This window comes from Adiantum capillus-veneris, chromosome 1, assembly GCF_014529385.1.
Source record: "Adiantum capillus-veneris isolate H3 chromosome 1, ASM1452938v2, whole genome shotgun sequence".
Classification (NCBI taxonomy): Eukaryota; Viridiplantae; Streptophyta; class Polypodiopsida; order Polypodiales; family Pteridaceae; genus Adiantum; species Adiantum capillus-veneris.
This window is the reverse complement of record NC_140931.1, coordinates 173,182,786-173,201,091: the sequence shown is the minus strand read 5'-3', so window position 1 is coordinate 173,201,091 and position 18,306 is coordinate 173,182,786. Positions and strand designations below refer to the sequence as shown.

At 42.3% G+C, this 18,306-nt stretch overlaps 1 protein-coding gene across 1 annotated transcript in view; it reads right to left on the bottom strand.

Annotated features, from left to right (window-relative positions):
* LOC147466030 (threonine-tRNA ligase 2) overlaps positions 1-11,889 on the bottom strand; it is a 73,408-nt gene extending 61,519 nt beyond the window's left edge. Inside the window, exon 1 of the mRNA XM_086513273.1 lies at positions 11,732-11,889. Within this exon, the coding sequence (XP_086369399.1) occupies positions 11,732-11,803 (72 nt within the window). The 5' untranslated portion in view covers positions 11,804-11,889. The remainder of the gene's footprint in view (positions 1-11,731) is intronic.
* Positions 11,890-18,306: the final 6,417 nt, after the last annotated feature.

Here is an 18,306-nt window from a genome sequence, read left to right as displayed (position 1 = left end):
CAATGGTATGATCTTCAGGCCCTCGAAAAAGCAATCGGCATGAGTGTGAGAAAAATCTTGGCGTTCTTTTGTTCAAGTCAAAACATGTTCGACCTTTATCCGTCGTTCAGTTCTCTCCCAAAAGAATGAGTAAAGAAACTGAAGTTCATCAAGTACAATCTCTGAGCCCTTCATTTGTCAAAGTCGCTTTCTCGGCCCATTAGTCAACCACGGCGTAGTTCTTGTGGTACTAAGGGATTACGAGTAGAACGTCACTCGCGTGCCCTAAACACCCCCGTCATTGCAAACGAAGTTTGCCAATGCTCGGTGTAATGGCAACATCCCGTATCCGGGTGTCAGTCGAACTACCTTCGCTTGTGGCCTCAGCCTGTCGGGCGTAATTCCAAATCAAGCCGCCAATTTCAAGTAAAAAGAAGTTGGCCTTGGCTCCTGCAAAAGAGGTTCCTGATCCTTCACTTTGCCCCAAAAGCGGCAAAGTTTGTACTTTCATTCATTTGATTCGGTACAGGTCCCACGCCATGAGGTACCAGTTCTGCCTTTTTTTTTTCTGCCTTTCTGCCACGTCTCTCAGCTACTTTAGAACTTTCTGGCCTTTCTTCATCTTGTTCATTCGGTGCCTTGTTAGGGCATTTCGCGAAGATATGTCCATGTTCCCTGCATCCAAAGCACTTCCCCTCCCTAATGAAGCGAGCTCTCTCCTCAAGAGTAAGCTTGGGTCGTGCATCCTTCTTTTCTGGGTTGCTCTTTCTCTTTCTACTTTCATTCGCTGAAGTTTGTTCAGCTCGTTGTGTCATGACCTCATCGAAGGGGTGGCTCAGACTGCCAGAGTGAATGGCAAAGCCCCGCTTCGCATGACTCATCGACTCCTGAATAGAAGCTGACTTCTATTCCAAGTAGTGATCTCGGATCTCTGTAGGTAGACCCAAGGTAAACCGCTCAATCTGTTCTCTGAACGATATCTTCTTGAATGAAGAGGCGGGTAGAAAAGAGCTCCAGAATCTCTCACAGTAAGCATCCACTGTATCTCTCTTGGTCATCCGAAGATGGTTCCAAGTAGCTCGTATAGAGCGTTCATACTCTTGCGTCAGCCAAGAAGAAATAAAAAGCTTCTTAAATTTCAGTCATTTAAATGGCGCAGTGTTGTTTAAAAGAAGTGTGGACCACCAAGTTCGAGCATTCTAGTTCAAGTAAGAGGCAACTCTCCGAATCTTGGAGTGCTCTAAGTAGCATCCTCCCGCAAAAGCGATGTCAAACTGCTGTATAAAAGACAAAGCCTTCGAAGCATCTTGGTATCCTGAAAAACTGTCAAATTTGATCGACTGTCCACCTTCCTTAAACTCTCGGACTTTCTTGCTTTTATCTTCCAGAAAGTCATACTGGTTGGCTTTATAAAAATTCTCCTTGTTCGCATAAAACCTTTCGTCACCGGAGTCTGAATTGTCTGTAGACGAGTCCTCTGTAGAACTCTCAGTCACTGGGCGAGATTTTAGACTTCTTTGCCTTTTTCTTGCCCTTTCCGAAGTGTCGTTTCTTACTTCGCTTTTTGCCTTTTCTGTCTTCTTTGCTCGAATCTGAAGAGCTAGAAGAACTGTAAGAAGAAGAAGAAGAAGAAGAATTGGGTACTCCTTCAAAGAGAACACGCTTCTTCTGTTTCTCTGCTTTGTCAAACGTCGATTGACGACCCAAATAACCCGGGACGTCAAAACCTTTCTTCTGCTTTTTGCCGTGCTTTTTGGCTTTCTTCTGCGCGTCAAAAAGCTGAGCAATCCGTGCATCAACCACCTCTTCTAATTCCTTCTTTGAATATTGCTTGTGATCAGAAGGTTTCTTGAGAGCGGGTTTCGGGGGTGGTGTTGTGGTTTTCTGCCACTGCGCATGCACTTCCTGAAAAGAAGTCTCGCTTATATATTTTGCCAATTTCGGGTCCTTCGCAAAACTGAGCATCATCTTTGTTGCATCGCCGATCAATTGATGACACTTCATCTCTCGTTGCTCCGCCTAAGTAGGCCGAGGCGGGCCATACTCTCTGCCGGAATCTTCGTTGTGATCCCTACCCGCATCTCCCGATGCAGAGGAAGTCGACTGATCCTTGCGTGAAGCCATAGGTGCCACGGGAAAAAAATTGGGGATCCGATTTCCCGTAGAAGAGAAATCGACCGTGCTCTGATACCACTGTAACAGACTTGGATACTCCAAGTCAAGAATCAATCACAACAGCACCAAATAACCACTTCAAACAATTCACACATCACAATAGATTTGCACTGGCCCGACGGAGTTCCGTGCCTAGAGATATTGGCCCCAGAGACTGGCGCCCCTTTCGGTATTTCTTTATGTATTAATCAATGTTCAAAGTACGAGAGCGGTTAGGGTTTCACTCTCAGACTCTGTGTCACAAACAGGAGCGCATAACAATATAAAAAACATTCGGATAAATAGGATCTATCACTTATTACTGAAGCCAGAGGATATAGAGAGAGATAGATAGAGAGAGAGATAGAGAATGAGAAGATCAACACAGTACTGGGGACCATAAGATGGGTTGGTCCACCCCCGTAATAGTATCTTTATTACTAAGGAGAAGTCTATACAAGCACTTGAACCGAACGTATTACCACGTTCGTTCTAGAATAAGACTTGATGGTTCCCGAAAGCCTCAACTTCCGATTCCTAGGGCAAAACCCTATTCCAAGGAACTTTCGTTCCTTATTCCAAATCCTTGAGAACCAAGGTTCTCGCCTCTGGATCTCACTGAATCTCACCTTCCAGACTCAGGGCATGACATCCCTGCAACTCTCTTTTCCAACTCTGTTTCCAGAGTCCTCTTCTCGCAGAACAACCTCTGCTTTCCCGGACGCGAAGTCCTTACTTGGGAATCTCAACTTCCGGATCACAACTTGAGAGACTACCTCTCTCCGATCAGTGGATCTACTTCCCAAACTTGGGTACGAAACCCTTGGGCTGATCTGGCTCTAGTTCCTCAGAGCGCTTTTCTCCTGCAGAGGCTCATGCCTTCCTCTGCTCCTACTCCGTCACGAAGAGGAAGTACACCTGCAATCAAATACTCAGAGATCATAACATGAAAATCGTTACCTTCAAAGTCTCGACGCTCGAAACGCAACTCGGTTCTCGAAAAGCAATTCCCCGGAAGAGATCTCTACATAGAAAATCCTCTCTTCCAATCCTACACAAAAGAGGTGTGTTCTCGGATTCCTTCTCGTAAATCAGCCCAGTCTACGACGTTTATGGGCTAAAAAACAGCAGCTTGTCGCGATGGAAACACGCTCCGTAGGCACTCCTTCGCGAGGGAACTCGCGCATTGGGTCTTGGCGACATCGGGTACACTTGGGGCAGCCATGGGCATCACTGGCAACGTCTTCTTTACGGCTGAAATCTGCAGCAGCATCTCCTCCTTGTGAAAACTGATCCCCCCCTTTGAGTGAGGGCATGTGATGCTTTTCTAGCTCCTGGCCACGGCACGAATAGCAGAGCATTCGTTGCTCGGGTAGAGATTGCAGCCGTTTTTTCTTTTTTTTTCTTTTTTTTTTTTGGGGGGGGGGCTTTTCTGCCAGAAAAACAGAGAGAAAAAAACGTTGGCTGATCTCTTGCCTTATTTATCAGATGGCTGCCCACTTATTAAGTGGACGGCCGGTCACCTTTAAAAATGGTCTGAATCTGTCCAAAAACTCAATAAAACCTTATAAGTTAAAACAATGCTTTCACAGCACTTCCCACGCGTCCCTGGATGCAATCACATGCACAGTTGCAATGTAGACATAGATTTCCTCGACTTCCTTGCGGGAAAGCATCTACTTCCTGAAAAGCAATCCCGCTTTCTCAAAAAGCATCTGTTTTTCCTCAAAGTTTCCTCTGAACTCATCTTCATTCAAGTGCTTACTTTTCCTTGTGCAAAATTCTAACACAGTTCGGAATTTCCTCCCGACTATGGATATTCCCTTTCCGATGCACCCGTCACCCACCTTGTGACGCATCAGGAATACCCATCACCTAGTCCTTTCCTACCGAACTTATGGTACAATCTCCTTGGTCGGATACTTCTTCCCGATGCTCCCTGTCACCCATCCGATGTGACACACCAGAAGTACCCGTTCCTGGTGGCCTCACAGATATTCCCGTTCACAGTGCTACCATCATTACTCTGAATGTCTCTAGTGAAAAAAACCCTCTCACTTAAAATCCAATAATTCATTTAGAATTATTTTTCTTGGTGTTCCAAGCGAGAAAACCCTTCTCACTTATAAATCCAATGATTCATTTAGAATTATTTTCCTGTCTGATAAAGCCAATTTAGCAACATCCCTCTCACTTATAAACAGTTGTCCTCAATTGTAGAGGTCCAATTGAATTGTCGGGGAGAAACCAAAAAAATTGCAAATCTTGCTCAATGGTGAGTTGAGCTTTGGTGAGCTGAGCTGGTCCTTTCTCAGTAGAGAACTTAAAAAGTAAATTAAACAAAAATTTCATGTACCTCGAGGATATCCACCATTCATTAAACTTCCGAGCCATGTACAAACTCGTCATTCACGTTACCGAGAATCTGTTAACTCAATTCCACCTTCTCAATCGCGAGAAGAATAATCCTCCTAAAATCAATCTAGGTCTATGTCCTTGCGCATAGCCTTGCGCTATTAGTCTTGAGGATATTAAACCTCTTCTTCCTCCCGCATAGAGCATGTCAAGAGCATTAAGCTCATGTGAATCTTCCTGTGGCAGACAAAGTGTGTCATCTTACCAAAATAAGTTCTTATTCCGGGCCTTTGCTTTGGGTAGGCCAATTGTTCTGATCCAAAGTTTCCTTATCCGAGACTCTGTTAACTTCATTCCATCTTCTCAAACTCGAGAAGAATAATCTTCCTAGAAATCAATCTAGGTATCTGTCCTTGCGCATAATCTTGCGTTGTTAGTCCAGAGGGTATTAAACCTCTTGTGTCCTCCCACATAGGGAATGCCCAAGTCATAGAGCATTAAGCTCGATGTCTCTTTTTCACAAACAAAGTTTGCGATCACCTTAAAGAAGGTTCTTGTTCAGGGTTGTCGCTCAACGTAGGCGGACGGTTCCAATTCGAAGATTCTTCATGCACGGCGGCACTTCCTTCCAATCTTTTCCTCCTGCGAGTTATTACCACCAACAGTGTTTTCCCGACGCCCATTAGCGTCTCTTCCTTACAAAATCATCAAAAATGATTCACCTTGCGAGCATCAATGATGACTTGCAAAATCTCAGGCAGATAGGATTCTAGCCATAGCATTTTCTGAAGTACGTTCAGACCTGGTTCACAATAGAGCAAACCCTCTTTGATTCTCAAGGATGTTCTCCCATATGTAATTCTTACCATTTTGAAACGATCGGCGAACTATATTCTTACGAACATAATAGTTCGAATTTATTTCAGCAGCGTGTAAATGCTACTTGACCTGCTCATGGAGAAACATATACCGCAACCAAAAGTTGCTTCTGTAATGGTAAAAGCACATAGCGTACTCAATAATCAACGATCATCAGAAAACCTCTTCTCCATAGAGACTCAAAGTCCTTCTACCGAACACATCTCAAATAGAGATTCTCGTGTCGGAATATCCTTGCGCGCAAAAAGGCGCTCAAGAGGATATAACAAACTCCCGTCCAGTTCCTTCGCATGTCTGCATCTTCTGTGTTATCCATGTACCCAAAGGTCGTATAAAACAATGTTCTGACTCAACCCTACTCTCATAAACACTCCAGAGTGATTGTCCTGGTTAGACACGTGCATATGTCATGCATAAAAGCAATACGTAGTTGAAGAGTTCCTCAAAGATTTAATTTTGATCATAGACCTGCCCTCTCACTTAAAGTTTGAGGGTCTTCTATTCAAAAACTCAGAAGTTAGATTGAATTCCCTTACTCCAAACCTTCTCCGGATAGCAACGTATCCTTCGAGGAGAGGTAACAAAAATTCGATGTTTCTGTGTTCAATGGTTCTCGTCCCATTGTGGGAATTAGATTCTATGTACAATGAGGTGTACACTTTCAGCTTGTATTGCTGACTCCACCATCCGCTGCAAAGTATCTTGCGGATGTATCTACAAAATTCGGACAAAAAGTCCATTAAATTTGTTCATCTTTCCTTCCTCGGAGAGGATCAAGAATGGAGCTACCTTGGCAAGAGTGAACCACTACTTGCTTTGACTCGCTCATGTTTCTATTGGACAAACGGATCCCAATCTTCTTGAATGCCTTCCTCAAAGCGTAGAGGAAAAAAGTTTGTCGGAAAATTCAGCCTTGAATTGAATCCAAGTCTTGTTGTAAGTTCCTTGCAAAGCTTTGGTATACCACCAAGTACTTGCAATTCCCCTTGAGGTGTTTGGTCACATGCCTCACCTTCGACACTTTTGAGAAATTGCAATTTGCAAAGGAAACTTCAAACTGTCGAATTAAAGTGGTAGCTTTCAAGGCATCTTCCCTTCCGTCAAAAGTATGAAACTTGATAGGAGTGTTCTGAGGTCTAAAGACCTTCTTTATATCCTTCCCGAAATGACGGGATTTCGTGGCTATGGTTCTGGATTGATGTTCATGGATATTTTCTGGATTCTGAAGGATCTTGAGGATTCCGCTCCTTGGATTCTCTAGGTTCTTAAGCATCATGCTCTTGTCGCCTTCTCAGAGAATCCCAAGTCTTGTGTCGACTTCTTGTAGAGAGAGAAAAAAATTCCAACTCTACGAGCTTTTCCTGCAGGACTTAGGTTTCCGCCTGCTTACTTCTCTCTTGGCTTGTCATGGCTTCTTCCCGTACCTTCCCAGAGTCGTCCTCCTTTATAGAGAAAGAGAGGAGACCATGCTCTGATACCACTGTCACAAACGGGAGCGCATAACAATATAAAAAACATTCGGATAAATAGGATTTATCACTTATTACTGAAGCCAGAGGATATAGAGAGAAATAGATAGAGAGAGAGAGAGATAGAGAGTGAGAAGATCAACACAGGACAGGGGACCAGAAGATGGGCTGGTCCCCCCCCCTAATAGTATCTTTATTACTGAGGAGAAGTCTACACAAGCACTTGAACCGAACGTATTACCATGTTCGTTCTAGAATAAGACTTGATGGTTCCCGGAAGCCTCAGCTTCCGATTCCTAGGGCAAAACCCTATTCCAAGGAACTTCCGTTCCTTATTCCAAATCCTTGAGAACGAAGGTTCTCGCCTCTGGATCTCACTGAATCTCACCTTCCAGACTCAGGGCATGACATCCCTGCAACTCTCTTTTCCAACTCTGTTTCCAAAGTCCTCTTCCCGCAGAACAACCTTTGCTTTCCCGGACGCGAAGTCCTTACTTGGGAATCTCAACTTCCGGATCACAACTCGAGAGACTACCTCTCTCCAATCCGTGGATCTACTTCCCAAACTTGGGTACGAAACCCTTGGGCTGATCTGGCTCTAGTTCCTCAGAGCGCTTTTCTCTTGCAGAGGCTCATGCCTTCCTCTGCTCCTACTTCCTCACGAAGGGGAAGTACACCTGCAATCAAATACTCAGACAACATTACATTGAAAATCGTTACCTTCAAAGTCTCGACGCTCGAAACGCAACTCGGTTCTCGAAAAGCAATTCCCCGGAAGAGATCTCTACATAGAAAATCCTCTCTTCCAATCCTACACACAAAAGAGGTGTGTTCTCGGATTCCTTCTCGCAAATCAGCCCCGTCTACGACGTTTATGGGCTGAAAACAGAGAAAAAATAGCAGCTTGTCGCGATGGAAACACGCTCCGTAGGCACTCCTTCGCGAGGGAACTCGCGCACTGGGTCTTGGCGACATCAGGTACACTTTGGGCAGCCATGGGCATCACCGGCAACATCTTCTTTACGGCTGAATCTATAGCAGCATCTCCTCCTTGTGAAAACTGATCCCCCCCTTTGACTGAGGGCATGTGATGCTTTTCTAGCTCCTGGCCGTGGCACAAATAGAAGAGCATTCGTTGCTCGGGTAGAGATCGCGGCCGTTTTTCGTTTTTTCTTTTTTGGACGTTGTTCTGCCAGAAAAACAGAGAGAAAAAAACGTTGGCTGATCTCTTGCCTTATTTATCAGATGGTTGTCCACTTATTAAGTGGACGGCCGATCACCTTTAAAAATGGTCTGAATCTGTCCAAAAACTCAATAAAACCTTATAAGTTAAAACAATGCTTTCACAGCACTTCCCACGCGTCCCTGGATGCAATCACATGCACAGTTGCAATGCAAACATTAGATTTCCTCGACTTCCTCGCGAGAAAGCATCTGCTTTCCCAAAAAGCATATGTTTTTTCTCAAAGTTTCCTCTGAACCCATCTTCATTCAAGTGCTTGCTTTTCCTTGTGCACAATTCTAACACAGTTCGGAATTTCCTCCCGACTATGGATATTCCCTTTCCGATGCACCCGTCACCCACCTTGTGACGCATCAGGAATACCCATCACCTAGTCCTTTCCTACCGAACTTACGGTACAATCTCCTTCACGATGCTCTATGTCACCCATCCTATGACGCATCAGAGATGTCCGTTCCCGGATGGTCGGATACTTTTTCCAGATGCTCCCTATCACCCATCCGATGTGACATCAGAAGTACCCGTTCCTGGTGGCCTCACAGATATTCCCGTTCACAGTGCTACCGTCATTACTCTGAATGACGCACTAGGAATACTCTGTACTCGGATGTTTCTGGTGAGAAAAACCCTCTCACTTAAAATTCCAATAATTCATTTAGAATTATTTTTCTTGGTGTTCCAAGCGAGAAAACCCTTCTCACTTATAAATCCAATAATTCATTTAGAATTATTTTCTTATCTGATAAAGTCAATTTAGCAACACTGCGTCCAGATGCTCTCTAGAGTGAGAACCCTCTCCGCTTATTTATTTGTTTACAAGGGTTGCCAAAAGCAGAGCCCCAAAAGCTTCAAATCAAAAGCCTAAAGAAAAGGCTCCCTTCTCTCTCAAACTCAATTCAATTTTTAAATTAAAGCAAATCAATTTCTCTCTCTATTCTTCAATTGCGTAGCCAAAAGCTGACGCAAAAGCAACTGTCATTTTCAGCACCGCAATTTCCGAAAATCCTGCCACGTCATCAACTGGGAAATCATTGTTGCTGCACTTTTAGGATTAGGATTAGAGTTAGGGTTTCTATTGTTTTTAGGATTTTTGGCAGATTTTAGGGTTTGCAAGTTTTAGGGTTAGGGTTTGCAGATTAGGTCTTCAGCAACAATCAGGGCTAAGGTTTCCCGCATGCTCTCGGGCAGACACGTCATCACTTTGTGACAGTAAAATCACCAATCATTGAAACCAATATTAAAACTAGAGTCAAATAATTCAAATAGGCACCAAGACAGGTTCAAAACGGATACCATCCATTTCACACAAATTCCAAACAGGTCACCAAACAAGTTCTCAAATAGAACTCAAGCTTAAAAAGCAATGTCGACATCAGCCAAGCTCGAAAAGTTGATTGACTTTCCATCCTGAAACTTGCACCAAAAATTAGGATTAGGTTCCTTCCTTAAGGTCGTAGCCGACCGCAACATGATCCACAAACTTTTGAATAGTCGAAACAAGCCTCGACAAGCAATGTTCCCGTGGCGATGATGGTAGTCCCAAGACATGGCAATCACAATAGACCTCCAAGGTTTTTAGCTCGAAAAGAGACACCTATTGAGAGATGTCGAGAAATTTCAAGTTATAATCTGCTAGGATTTCCATGGCCAGCATTTCAGGATACCCCACTCTGCCAGAAGTTGCACTCCGAAGGAAGATATCAGAAACACTGTAACTTTGGGCAAAAAAAATTTTGAAAGCTTACCAAGTCCTTTGAGTGTGTTGCTTGGTAGCTATAGACTTCCACCACTACATGACACTGCCTCTAAGAAAAACGACAGCTCGAAACAAATCTTGGATCCTTCTCTTGCAAGTGATCTTTATGGCTTATGCCCTGTAAGACATGAGCGGTGAAGAGGGGAGCGCGTCCGATGCGCGATGAAGTAAGGGTTGGAGTGACTAATAGATCCGTGGTCGGGGTCCAAAGATACTTGAAATAAAATTCCAGTAGTCTCTGGTTTACTCTGTCTACTCTTTTGTAGAACCGATATGCTTTCAGAAAAGCACACGCCTGATGCTCTGTTACCGCTGTCACAAAACGGGCACCACGTACCAATAGAAAAGAACAGACTGTACAGACTTTTAGCAGTTTAATAAAAATTGAATTGAAAGAGAGAGAGAGAGAGAGAGAGAGAGAGAGCACGACTCGAGACGGGGAGTGGCAATATTCCACCCCAAGAGAGCATTGGCCCCAAACGTTGGCATCCCTTTCGGTATTTCTTTATTATAGCTAATTTGCAAAGTACAACAGCCAAGGAGCACCTCCTTTGCAATATACGCACTAAAGAGTGCCAGAGAGGGCCCCCAAGTTCGTATTTAAAGGCCCAAAGCCTAAAGCATCAAATATGAAAAGCTGATCCCAAAAAGACACTTTCTTAAAATTTCAGCATTTACCTAAAAATTCACCGCAAATTGCGAAACGTCCGTACAACTGCCACATCATCATGTTTTGTTATGCAAAGTCTTTTGAGTGAGTTCTACTTCATTTTTAATGCCTTTAAGTCACTTGGGCCCCGTAAGTTGGTGGAAACTCTTCTTTAGAAATAGGCCACTCGTTAAGACTTTGTAAGTCTGTACAACTTCTTCTGTTGCTACTACTTCTTCTTAGGGTTTTGGCCCCTTGACTGGGATCTGAAGGTTTGCTCCGTTCTTCAGTGGCTAGACAAGTCAACAGTTTGTCACAGTATGTTTGTTTCCACTGGGGTTCAATGACCAACAACAATCCATAAGGCTTTCTCAAGCATTATGTAAGCTACAAATCTCACTCTAAAGTCTCTCACCCAGGGTAGGAAGATGTAATTATCAAACTTGAAGATCACATGTGGAAAGAATCCAAGGAGTACATTCTTTGGCAGTGTAGGCAGTGTAGTCAAGAATATGGCTTACAATTTTCGTAGTTATAAGCATGTTTTAGTTTAATTGATAGATGAAAAAAGGATGTGGCTTGCACAAACTCATAACGCAAAAACATTGTAAAGTCCATATACTAAACCTCAAAGATGGCCAACACGACATCAAAACTAGTGACATAAAATACGTAGGTAATATCTATTTATTTAATAGGACATACAAAAATTATGAAAGACGAAAATAAAGACCCCAAGCTTGTGGTATCAAGATGATCCAATGCTATGACTCACTAAGCGTGGACTACTAGCAAAAAGGCCAACACATGCAAGTTGAGGCAAGAAAAGTTCTTACCCATCCTCGCTTAACGCTTGGTGGGCACATAGGTGTTTGAGGAGATTATTTTTGTAATGACATGTACTTGTCATTTGGATCCTTGAGGACACTCCTTGACAGCCACCATATGTGTTCGGTGGCATTACACTAGGGCCTTGTATGCGTGAGAATTGAGATAGCGCAGATTATTTTGTTCTATAAAGTATGATTGTGTTCAAGATTTATTCGACAAGTCACAATGATGATTTCAAACAGTAGTTTGAAGAGTGAAATTTTTAGTTCACCCGGGTTAAGGCCACTAAGGCTCGTTCCCAAGGTTAGCTAACTTTCCAAGGAAGTCACAAAGAGCAAACAAACAAAAGTTTCAAAGACCAGAAACCTACTCGCTCTCTCAGATATTAGGTTAGCCTGAGCTTTGTAGTATTCTACCTCTGCAAGAGCAGCTCTATCGTGAAAAGGCTTGAGAAACTCCGGCAAGGTTGAGGCCTCTCCAGGAGCCATGGCCGCGAACAAATACTCTTCTCTCCCGCTGTCTCTCACCTGAACTTTTCTTTTGGGTCGACGTTTGTGCTTAGATTGATATTGGAAACAATTTATTCTAGAGAATTAGGTCTCCGAGTCTTTCAGGACATATCAAGTGTCTAAGTGAAAAGTGAGTATACTAAATGAAAAGACACATGCAGTTAGAAAGTCGAAACACATATGAAAGTGGAAAGCCAAAAGATCGTTAGAAAGTCAAAACACATATGAAAGTGGAAACCCAAAAGATCTTCTGTGTCCATATAAAGAGGTGATCGATTTCACATTGTATATCTTTGTTTCTCTTCTCTTTTATTTTTCCTTCAGCATTTTTTTTTATCTTTACTTGGTGAGCCCAAGGCTCTCTTTCCAATATCTGAACGTAGAAGCCACCACATGGCATTACATTTAAATTAAATAAAAAAAATGTTACCATAAAAAGCTCTACCTTGCCACCATGAAAAGCTACCAACTGAATCAACTTTAAAAAAGCTATCCGAGTTTGCGTTGCTCAATTGCGCTCAGAACCACTTCGAACTTCTCCACAGGCAGTTCGCAGGTTTCCCAGAAGCAGCTCGAACAAGCAATTTGCAGGTTCCCCAGAAGCAGTAGGTTTGTCTCTACGTACTCTTTGCGAGAGAGAGAGAGAGAGAGAGAGAGAGAGAGAGAGAGAGAGAGAGAGAGACCCTACTGCGATCAACCCATGGCAGAGATCTGTTCTAGTGCTACTGAAATAAAAGATATTAGATTTCAATCGATGATCAATTGGCCTAATCTAGAGTCGACGAATCACTAAAACTCATTGCCTTCGTAGGCCTGTTCATCACATTTTTCTATTGATGCTATCAGGCTATTGACGATGCAAACTGCACATGCCAAAGAAATGGAAAGAGTAAACGTCAAAGTGGACATGAGGGCAGAAAAGCTTAGCAAGATCGATCATACCGAATTAAGCTTATGATGGTTATCCTCAAGTAATTAAGCTAGCGGCTTCAGTGCTAGTTGCTTGCGATTTTAGCAAAGAGTGTGACGGGACTAGTAGAAGACAACTCAATGTCGAGGGAAAGGCATTGGGGAATATTGCCACTTATAGTGCAAGTCATGGTCTCATGAGCTGTTGGCTTCAGTTGCACTCCTCGTCTAGCTTTGTTGATAGCCAATTTGATGAGGCAAGCATCTGCAGACAAACGAAAGCATCTCTCATGACCAATTCAACGCAGAATATGGTGTCTGTGGGAGTTGGTTAATGTTTAGCTCCAAGGAGATGCAGCAGCATTGCAACGGAAGTCAAGTAGTCAATCATGCAGGTGCCTATGCTACCACCCAGGCTCAAAAGAATAGTCAAAGAGCAGAAGTGAAAGCTGATTCTTTTTTCCACACAAAGAGATTTGATGCTGGAGAAATCGAAGAACACGGACTGTGGAGTAACAGCAATTCTGGAGAGAGGCATACCAATATGTCAGCACCTATTAGCCACTAGCAGCGGTTCACTTCTGCCCATTCAACAACTGGGTTGGATAGCACAAACTTTACGGACAATATGGCCAATATTGCGGCCTGTAAAGAGCTTCTCTTGCTAATAACCACGATTCGGTGGCGGATCCTATGAGCAAAGGTCCATGTACGCAGCAACTATCGAATCAAGTTCAAAGGGCTGCAGATGGCAGACCTCAGTTTGGTATTGTAGCCAAACACAAACCCTCATTTCCCCTTGGAGGAGAGCTACTCCAGGACGGGCAATGAAAATCTATTCACGTTTCTCAAAGGTTTTTTGTGCAGCAGGCGATCAAGGTAGAAACTCCATATAGCAGTTATCGTATGGTGAACAAGCCGAGTGCAATTATCGCCAACACCGACTTAACATTCCATAGCGCAAGACATATTGTCTGAGTGCGGAACCAATTTTAGCATCAAGATTCAGAGTTTGTCTACTGTCGAATGCATTTTGCAACCTTAAGATTCAAAAATTATTTTATTTAGCTATACACTCAATATATCATATATGTTGGGTATCAAGCGCCCTCTTCTGCAAATACATTCATCATGATGATGCATCTTATCTCGGTTTCTTCTACAGATGAGTCAGCTTTCTTTGCATCCCTTACTGGCTTAGCATATAAGATCCATTACGTCGGTAAGGAGGTTTGTCTGACCAATAGAGGGGTTGGCTAGGGTGCTGCGGATTTGAGGGTCGCCAAGGCTTGAGAAGGAGAGTTGGTTGCATGGGGTGGTGGCGGTGACATCGATTGGGCTAAACATATGAATCTAGTTGTATGCAAAAAAGGGCTAGATTTCTCAGAGGATTCATGCTGCCACCTCAATTGTATCATTGACATAACCACTAGTACTTTTGTCGTAAGCACTGGCTTCTGCATCTTTTGAAGGGATTGCACCTTGACTTCCTTCAAGTTGCATCTTTTGACTAGAGATATTAGTTTCTAAGGGATGGTTATTGCGCCGCCTCACACAGAAAGTGGTTATTGGAAACCCAAAATCGATGAATCTTTAGAGTTTTTTTTGCTCATTATTGCTCGAAGCACGGGACTCACCAAAGTTCAGAAGCAGACGCTCAATGCAGAAAACAAATCTATTGCTCTTGAAAGTGAGATCGTTGTCAATGGCATCAATAGAACTTTTAAGTTGTTGGTGACGAGCTTGAGTATACCGTCTCTATGGCAAGAAGACATAATTGCTTACTAAAGCAGCTTACAACACACACACACACACACACACAAAGAGAGAGAGAGAGAGAGAGAGAAAGAGAGAGAGAAGGTAATATTGATCAAAGGACATAGAACATAAAGTTACATATGTGTGTTTTGTTTATGGCAGGGAGGACATATATTCACAATACTGCACGTTCCAATTGCACAAGCACGACTCCAACTCGACAACACTGCAAGGTTCATTATCTGCATCCAATTTCCTATGCGCATGTGTCTGCTTGGTGCAACACATAAATCCTATTGAGCAGGGCACGGCTTCCGTTTCCTATAATTTATTGGAGAGACCACGCTGCCAGCTCTCCACCATACTTTTGTATGGCACCTCTGTATGACGTGCACTGTATACTTTGCACTTTCAGGCTGTGATGTTTCATTGCAAGACGATATGTTTTACTTTTTTGTAGCTTGACTCAAATATCGGCCTGTAGATTGGACAATCAAAAAGCAACAAAACATTGCAGGTCAGTAAAGCACCTCATTTATTGTTGCAGCTCATTCATGCTTTATTTATTTGCTTGTTTTAGAATTTTTTGCATTACTTCCTTTGCTTCGGTTTATTTGGATCTCGTTTTCAAAACTATACACTCGATGTCGATCAACATCGCACATGTTAGTTACACACACAACTCTTTGCATACGGTTGCTAGCCAATGCATGTGATGTATTACAGTACTAAATACATAAGCAGTGAATGCATGTGTTGTATCACAGTAGTGAATTGACCTTGTGCATCTTTACTTTAGCTCTAAATAATTGATACCATACTAGGTGTCTAAATAATTGATGCCATACTATATATGTCCTCATTTCTCGCCTACTAGGTGTCAGTATGAAGTTCTCAAGACCTAGAAGATTATAGTCCAAGTGTCAATTAGCTAGGGAGAAAACTGGAGCCAACTTGAAACTAGCTTACCGTCCATATGCTAGGTCATGGTTTAAGATTACTGCATTGTATAAAGATTGGAGCATGCAATGTGGCATCTTTGCTCACAATCTAGAAATATGTCCCTCCTGTGTAGCGGCATACCTCACATATATAGCGATAAACGAGGTCGACATACAAATAAAATAGGCACTCTTGCTTTCATCACTTTTGTATTATTGTTGGGCGCTTTGCCATCGGAGCGGTAGCAACAAGACTTAGCAGCATTGCATCTACAATCCATTTTCAGTTCAAGATTCCAACCACATGAATCAAAAGTATCCCCTCTCTATTCATGAGACCAATGAGAGATATCTGGACATAAAAGAGGCAGATATTATAATTATAAATGAGCTTCCCATGTTAACCCAAACGACTTTTTACCTTATCGTAAGACAAAATGTCAACGTAACAAGCAGTACATTGGCAGATCCCTTGAATAATAAATGTGTTCTCTTGCTCGATGATCGCCCAACTACCCCCAGTTTGTAGTTACACACGAGTGCTTTGTAACACATGTCATATCACAAGCTCGGTCCACTGTATACATGCAACTTTCTACAAGATGTCATGCTCTATAAGACATGCAACGGCAGACCCTGAATTCTTCGGTTCTTGACCATTATTTGTGAAAGAAAACCAGTTGTAGATGAGATCTATTGTACCTTGGACGCATGTATTATAGATGAAGCACGTATGCATGACTACATCAACAACTCCACTCCAATAATCTGTACTCACATATCATACGTCTAATACTATAACAACCTTGCCTTGAATAAGTTGTACAATCAAACAAACATTACAAAAGTTAAAATGAAGACAAACGGGGGCAACATAAATTTCCTTCAGTAGTGGCTTCTAGACCCTAAGTTCAACGAGCTAGATTCGATCGTAATTGGCATGCGCTGCATGATCATTGAAAACATCGACTTGACAATTGGTGCGGCAAATGGTGCAACATGCATTGTCAATGCCATAACATAGAACACGGAAGGTGAAATTACATGTATCATTGTCCTCGTTCATTGTACCAGGAATTAGTACAAAAAAAGAAAGGAAAAACACAAATAACCATAAAAGAAGAAAGGTAAAACACACTCGATATCCACCTTACAAAACGCGAGCTGACATTTTGCGCTACTAACCATTCGATGATTTTTCTTTTCGAAATACTTTTTGTTTGCAAGAATTTAGCACGTATACAAGAAAAAACATTCATCAGTAGACAACATCGCTTGGATATAATCTTGACCGTAACCAGCCCTATAATCTCTAATAATTGATGCACTTAACTTTGTCTCCTCACATAGACATTATAGCATTTTTCAAATGCATATCCCTTTCACGCAGTGCCGCCCTTGCCAAATTAGTCATGCTCTTGTTCCCTTCAGTGCTAAATACTAATGTCAATTTGCATATGTCATCTCCTGAATGACTAATCAAAATGAAGTAGCATGTGTTGATGAAGCTTAGATTGATGTGATATTGCAAAGTTAGAAACAATTTGTTTACAAATAGTAGATTATAGTGTAGAGAAATGCAAAAATTAACTTGGACTACCGACATAGTCATTGAGTAGGCATCTTGTTCGAGTGTGCAAAGGAGAGAGAAAACTAGAGGAAGACCACGTGAGTATGTCCGTAAGATTAGACAAAATGTTACAAACTGTCCCTAACTTGGACTACGTACATAGTCATTGAGTAGGCATATGTTGAGGCTTACATATAACTAAGCATTGCATGAGCATGTCCTAAGTCTAATCAAAAGAAAACACTTGCTAGTCATCAAAGGGGTTGATTGTATTGAACCCAAGCTCGTCTAACATGATCATGGATAGGGATCTAAGCTAAGGACAAATGCCTGCTCTAAAACCAATAGCTTTAAGTATATAATCAAGAGCACTAGCATAGCTTTAGGACAGAAGCCCTGTTAGTAGAAAGACACTAAAGATGCAGTTATTTCCAAGACCAAAGTGCAACAGTGACATCGCCACATCTTTCTCAAGACTTTTTGTACATGCACACAGACTTTTTTTTCTTGAGCTCTCTCTCTATGTTTTTTTTTTTTGGAAGCAATATAAAATTTATTCACATGGTATCATGCCTTTTTGAATGTTGCATACTTCTCTAATCGCGTCTCTGCTTATCGTTATGTTTACAACAATATATTTTTTCTTAGAATGTATGGCAAGCTTCAAACAACAGATTATACTTGGGCTCTTGTCATGGTTACAATCACTGTGTGCGCACTTACGCGGTTTGTGTGTTTGCACAACCATATACCATGAGAGAGCATCCAAACATTGATGACTTTATGTGGGTTGGCATGTCATCTGACCCTTCAAGTGTATGCTTCCAGAGAGCACTTTATGTTGAGAAAGGTTTTTGTATCCGCCTGAACGCTTGACCTACCACCTTTCAAAAAGGACTAGGATGCAGGTTGGACAAAGAGAGAAGGGGGGGATAAAGGTGTTTAGAGATAGCTAAACTATTGTATGTTTTTTGCTATGCAGGTTCCTTTCTTGATTTTCCTTTATATCAATCATGTTTGGCTCTGTTTGGTTTTATGATTGCTCAGAAAGTTTTGCTCGGAGTTTGAAATTACTCCCACTAGAGCTGTAATGGCTGTCACTTCCAAAGCTGCTCGCAGGTCTGATGTGTCCAAAGAACCTGTGCATGTAGAAACCGTATTTGAGAATTATCTATGAGAAGCCATCAACGGCTATGCATAAGCAATACCATAGAGAACGTACATCATGGCCAAACATGCATATGGCAGTCCAAACTTGATCTCAAAAAATGCATAGAAACAATGTTCATAGCAAGTTGTAACAT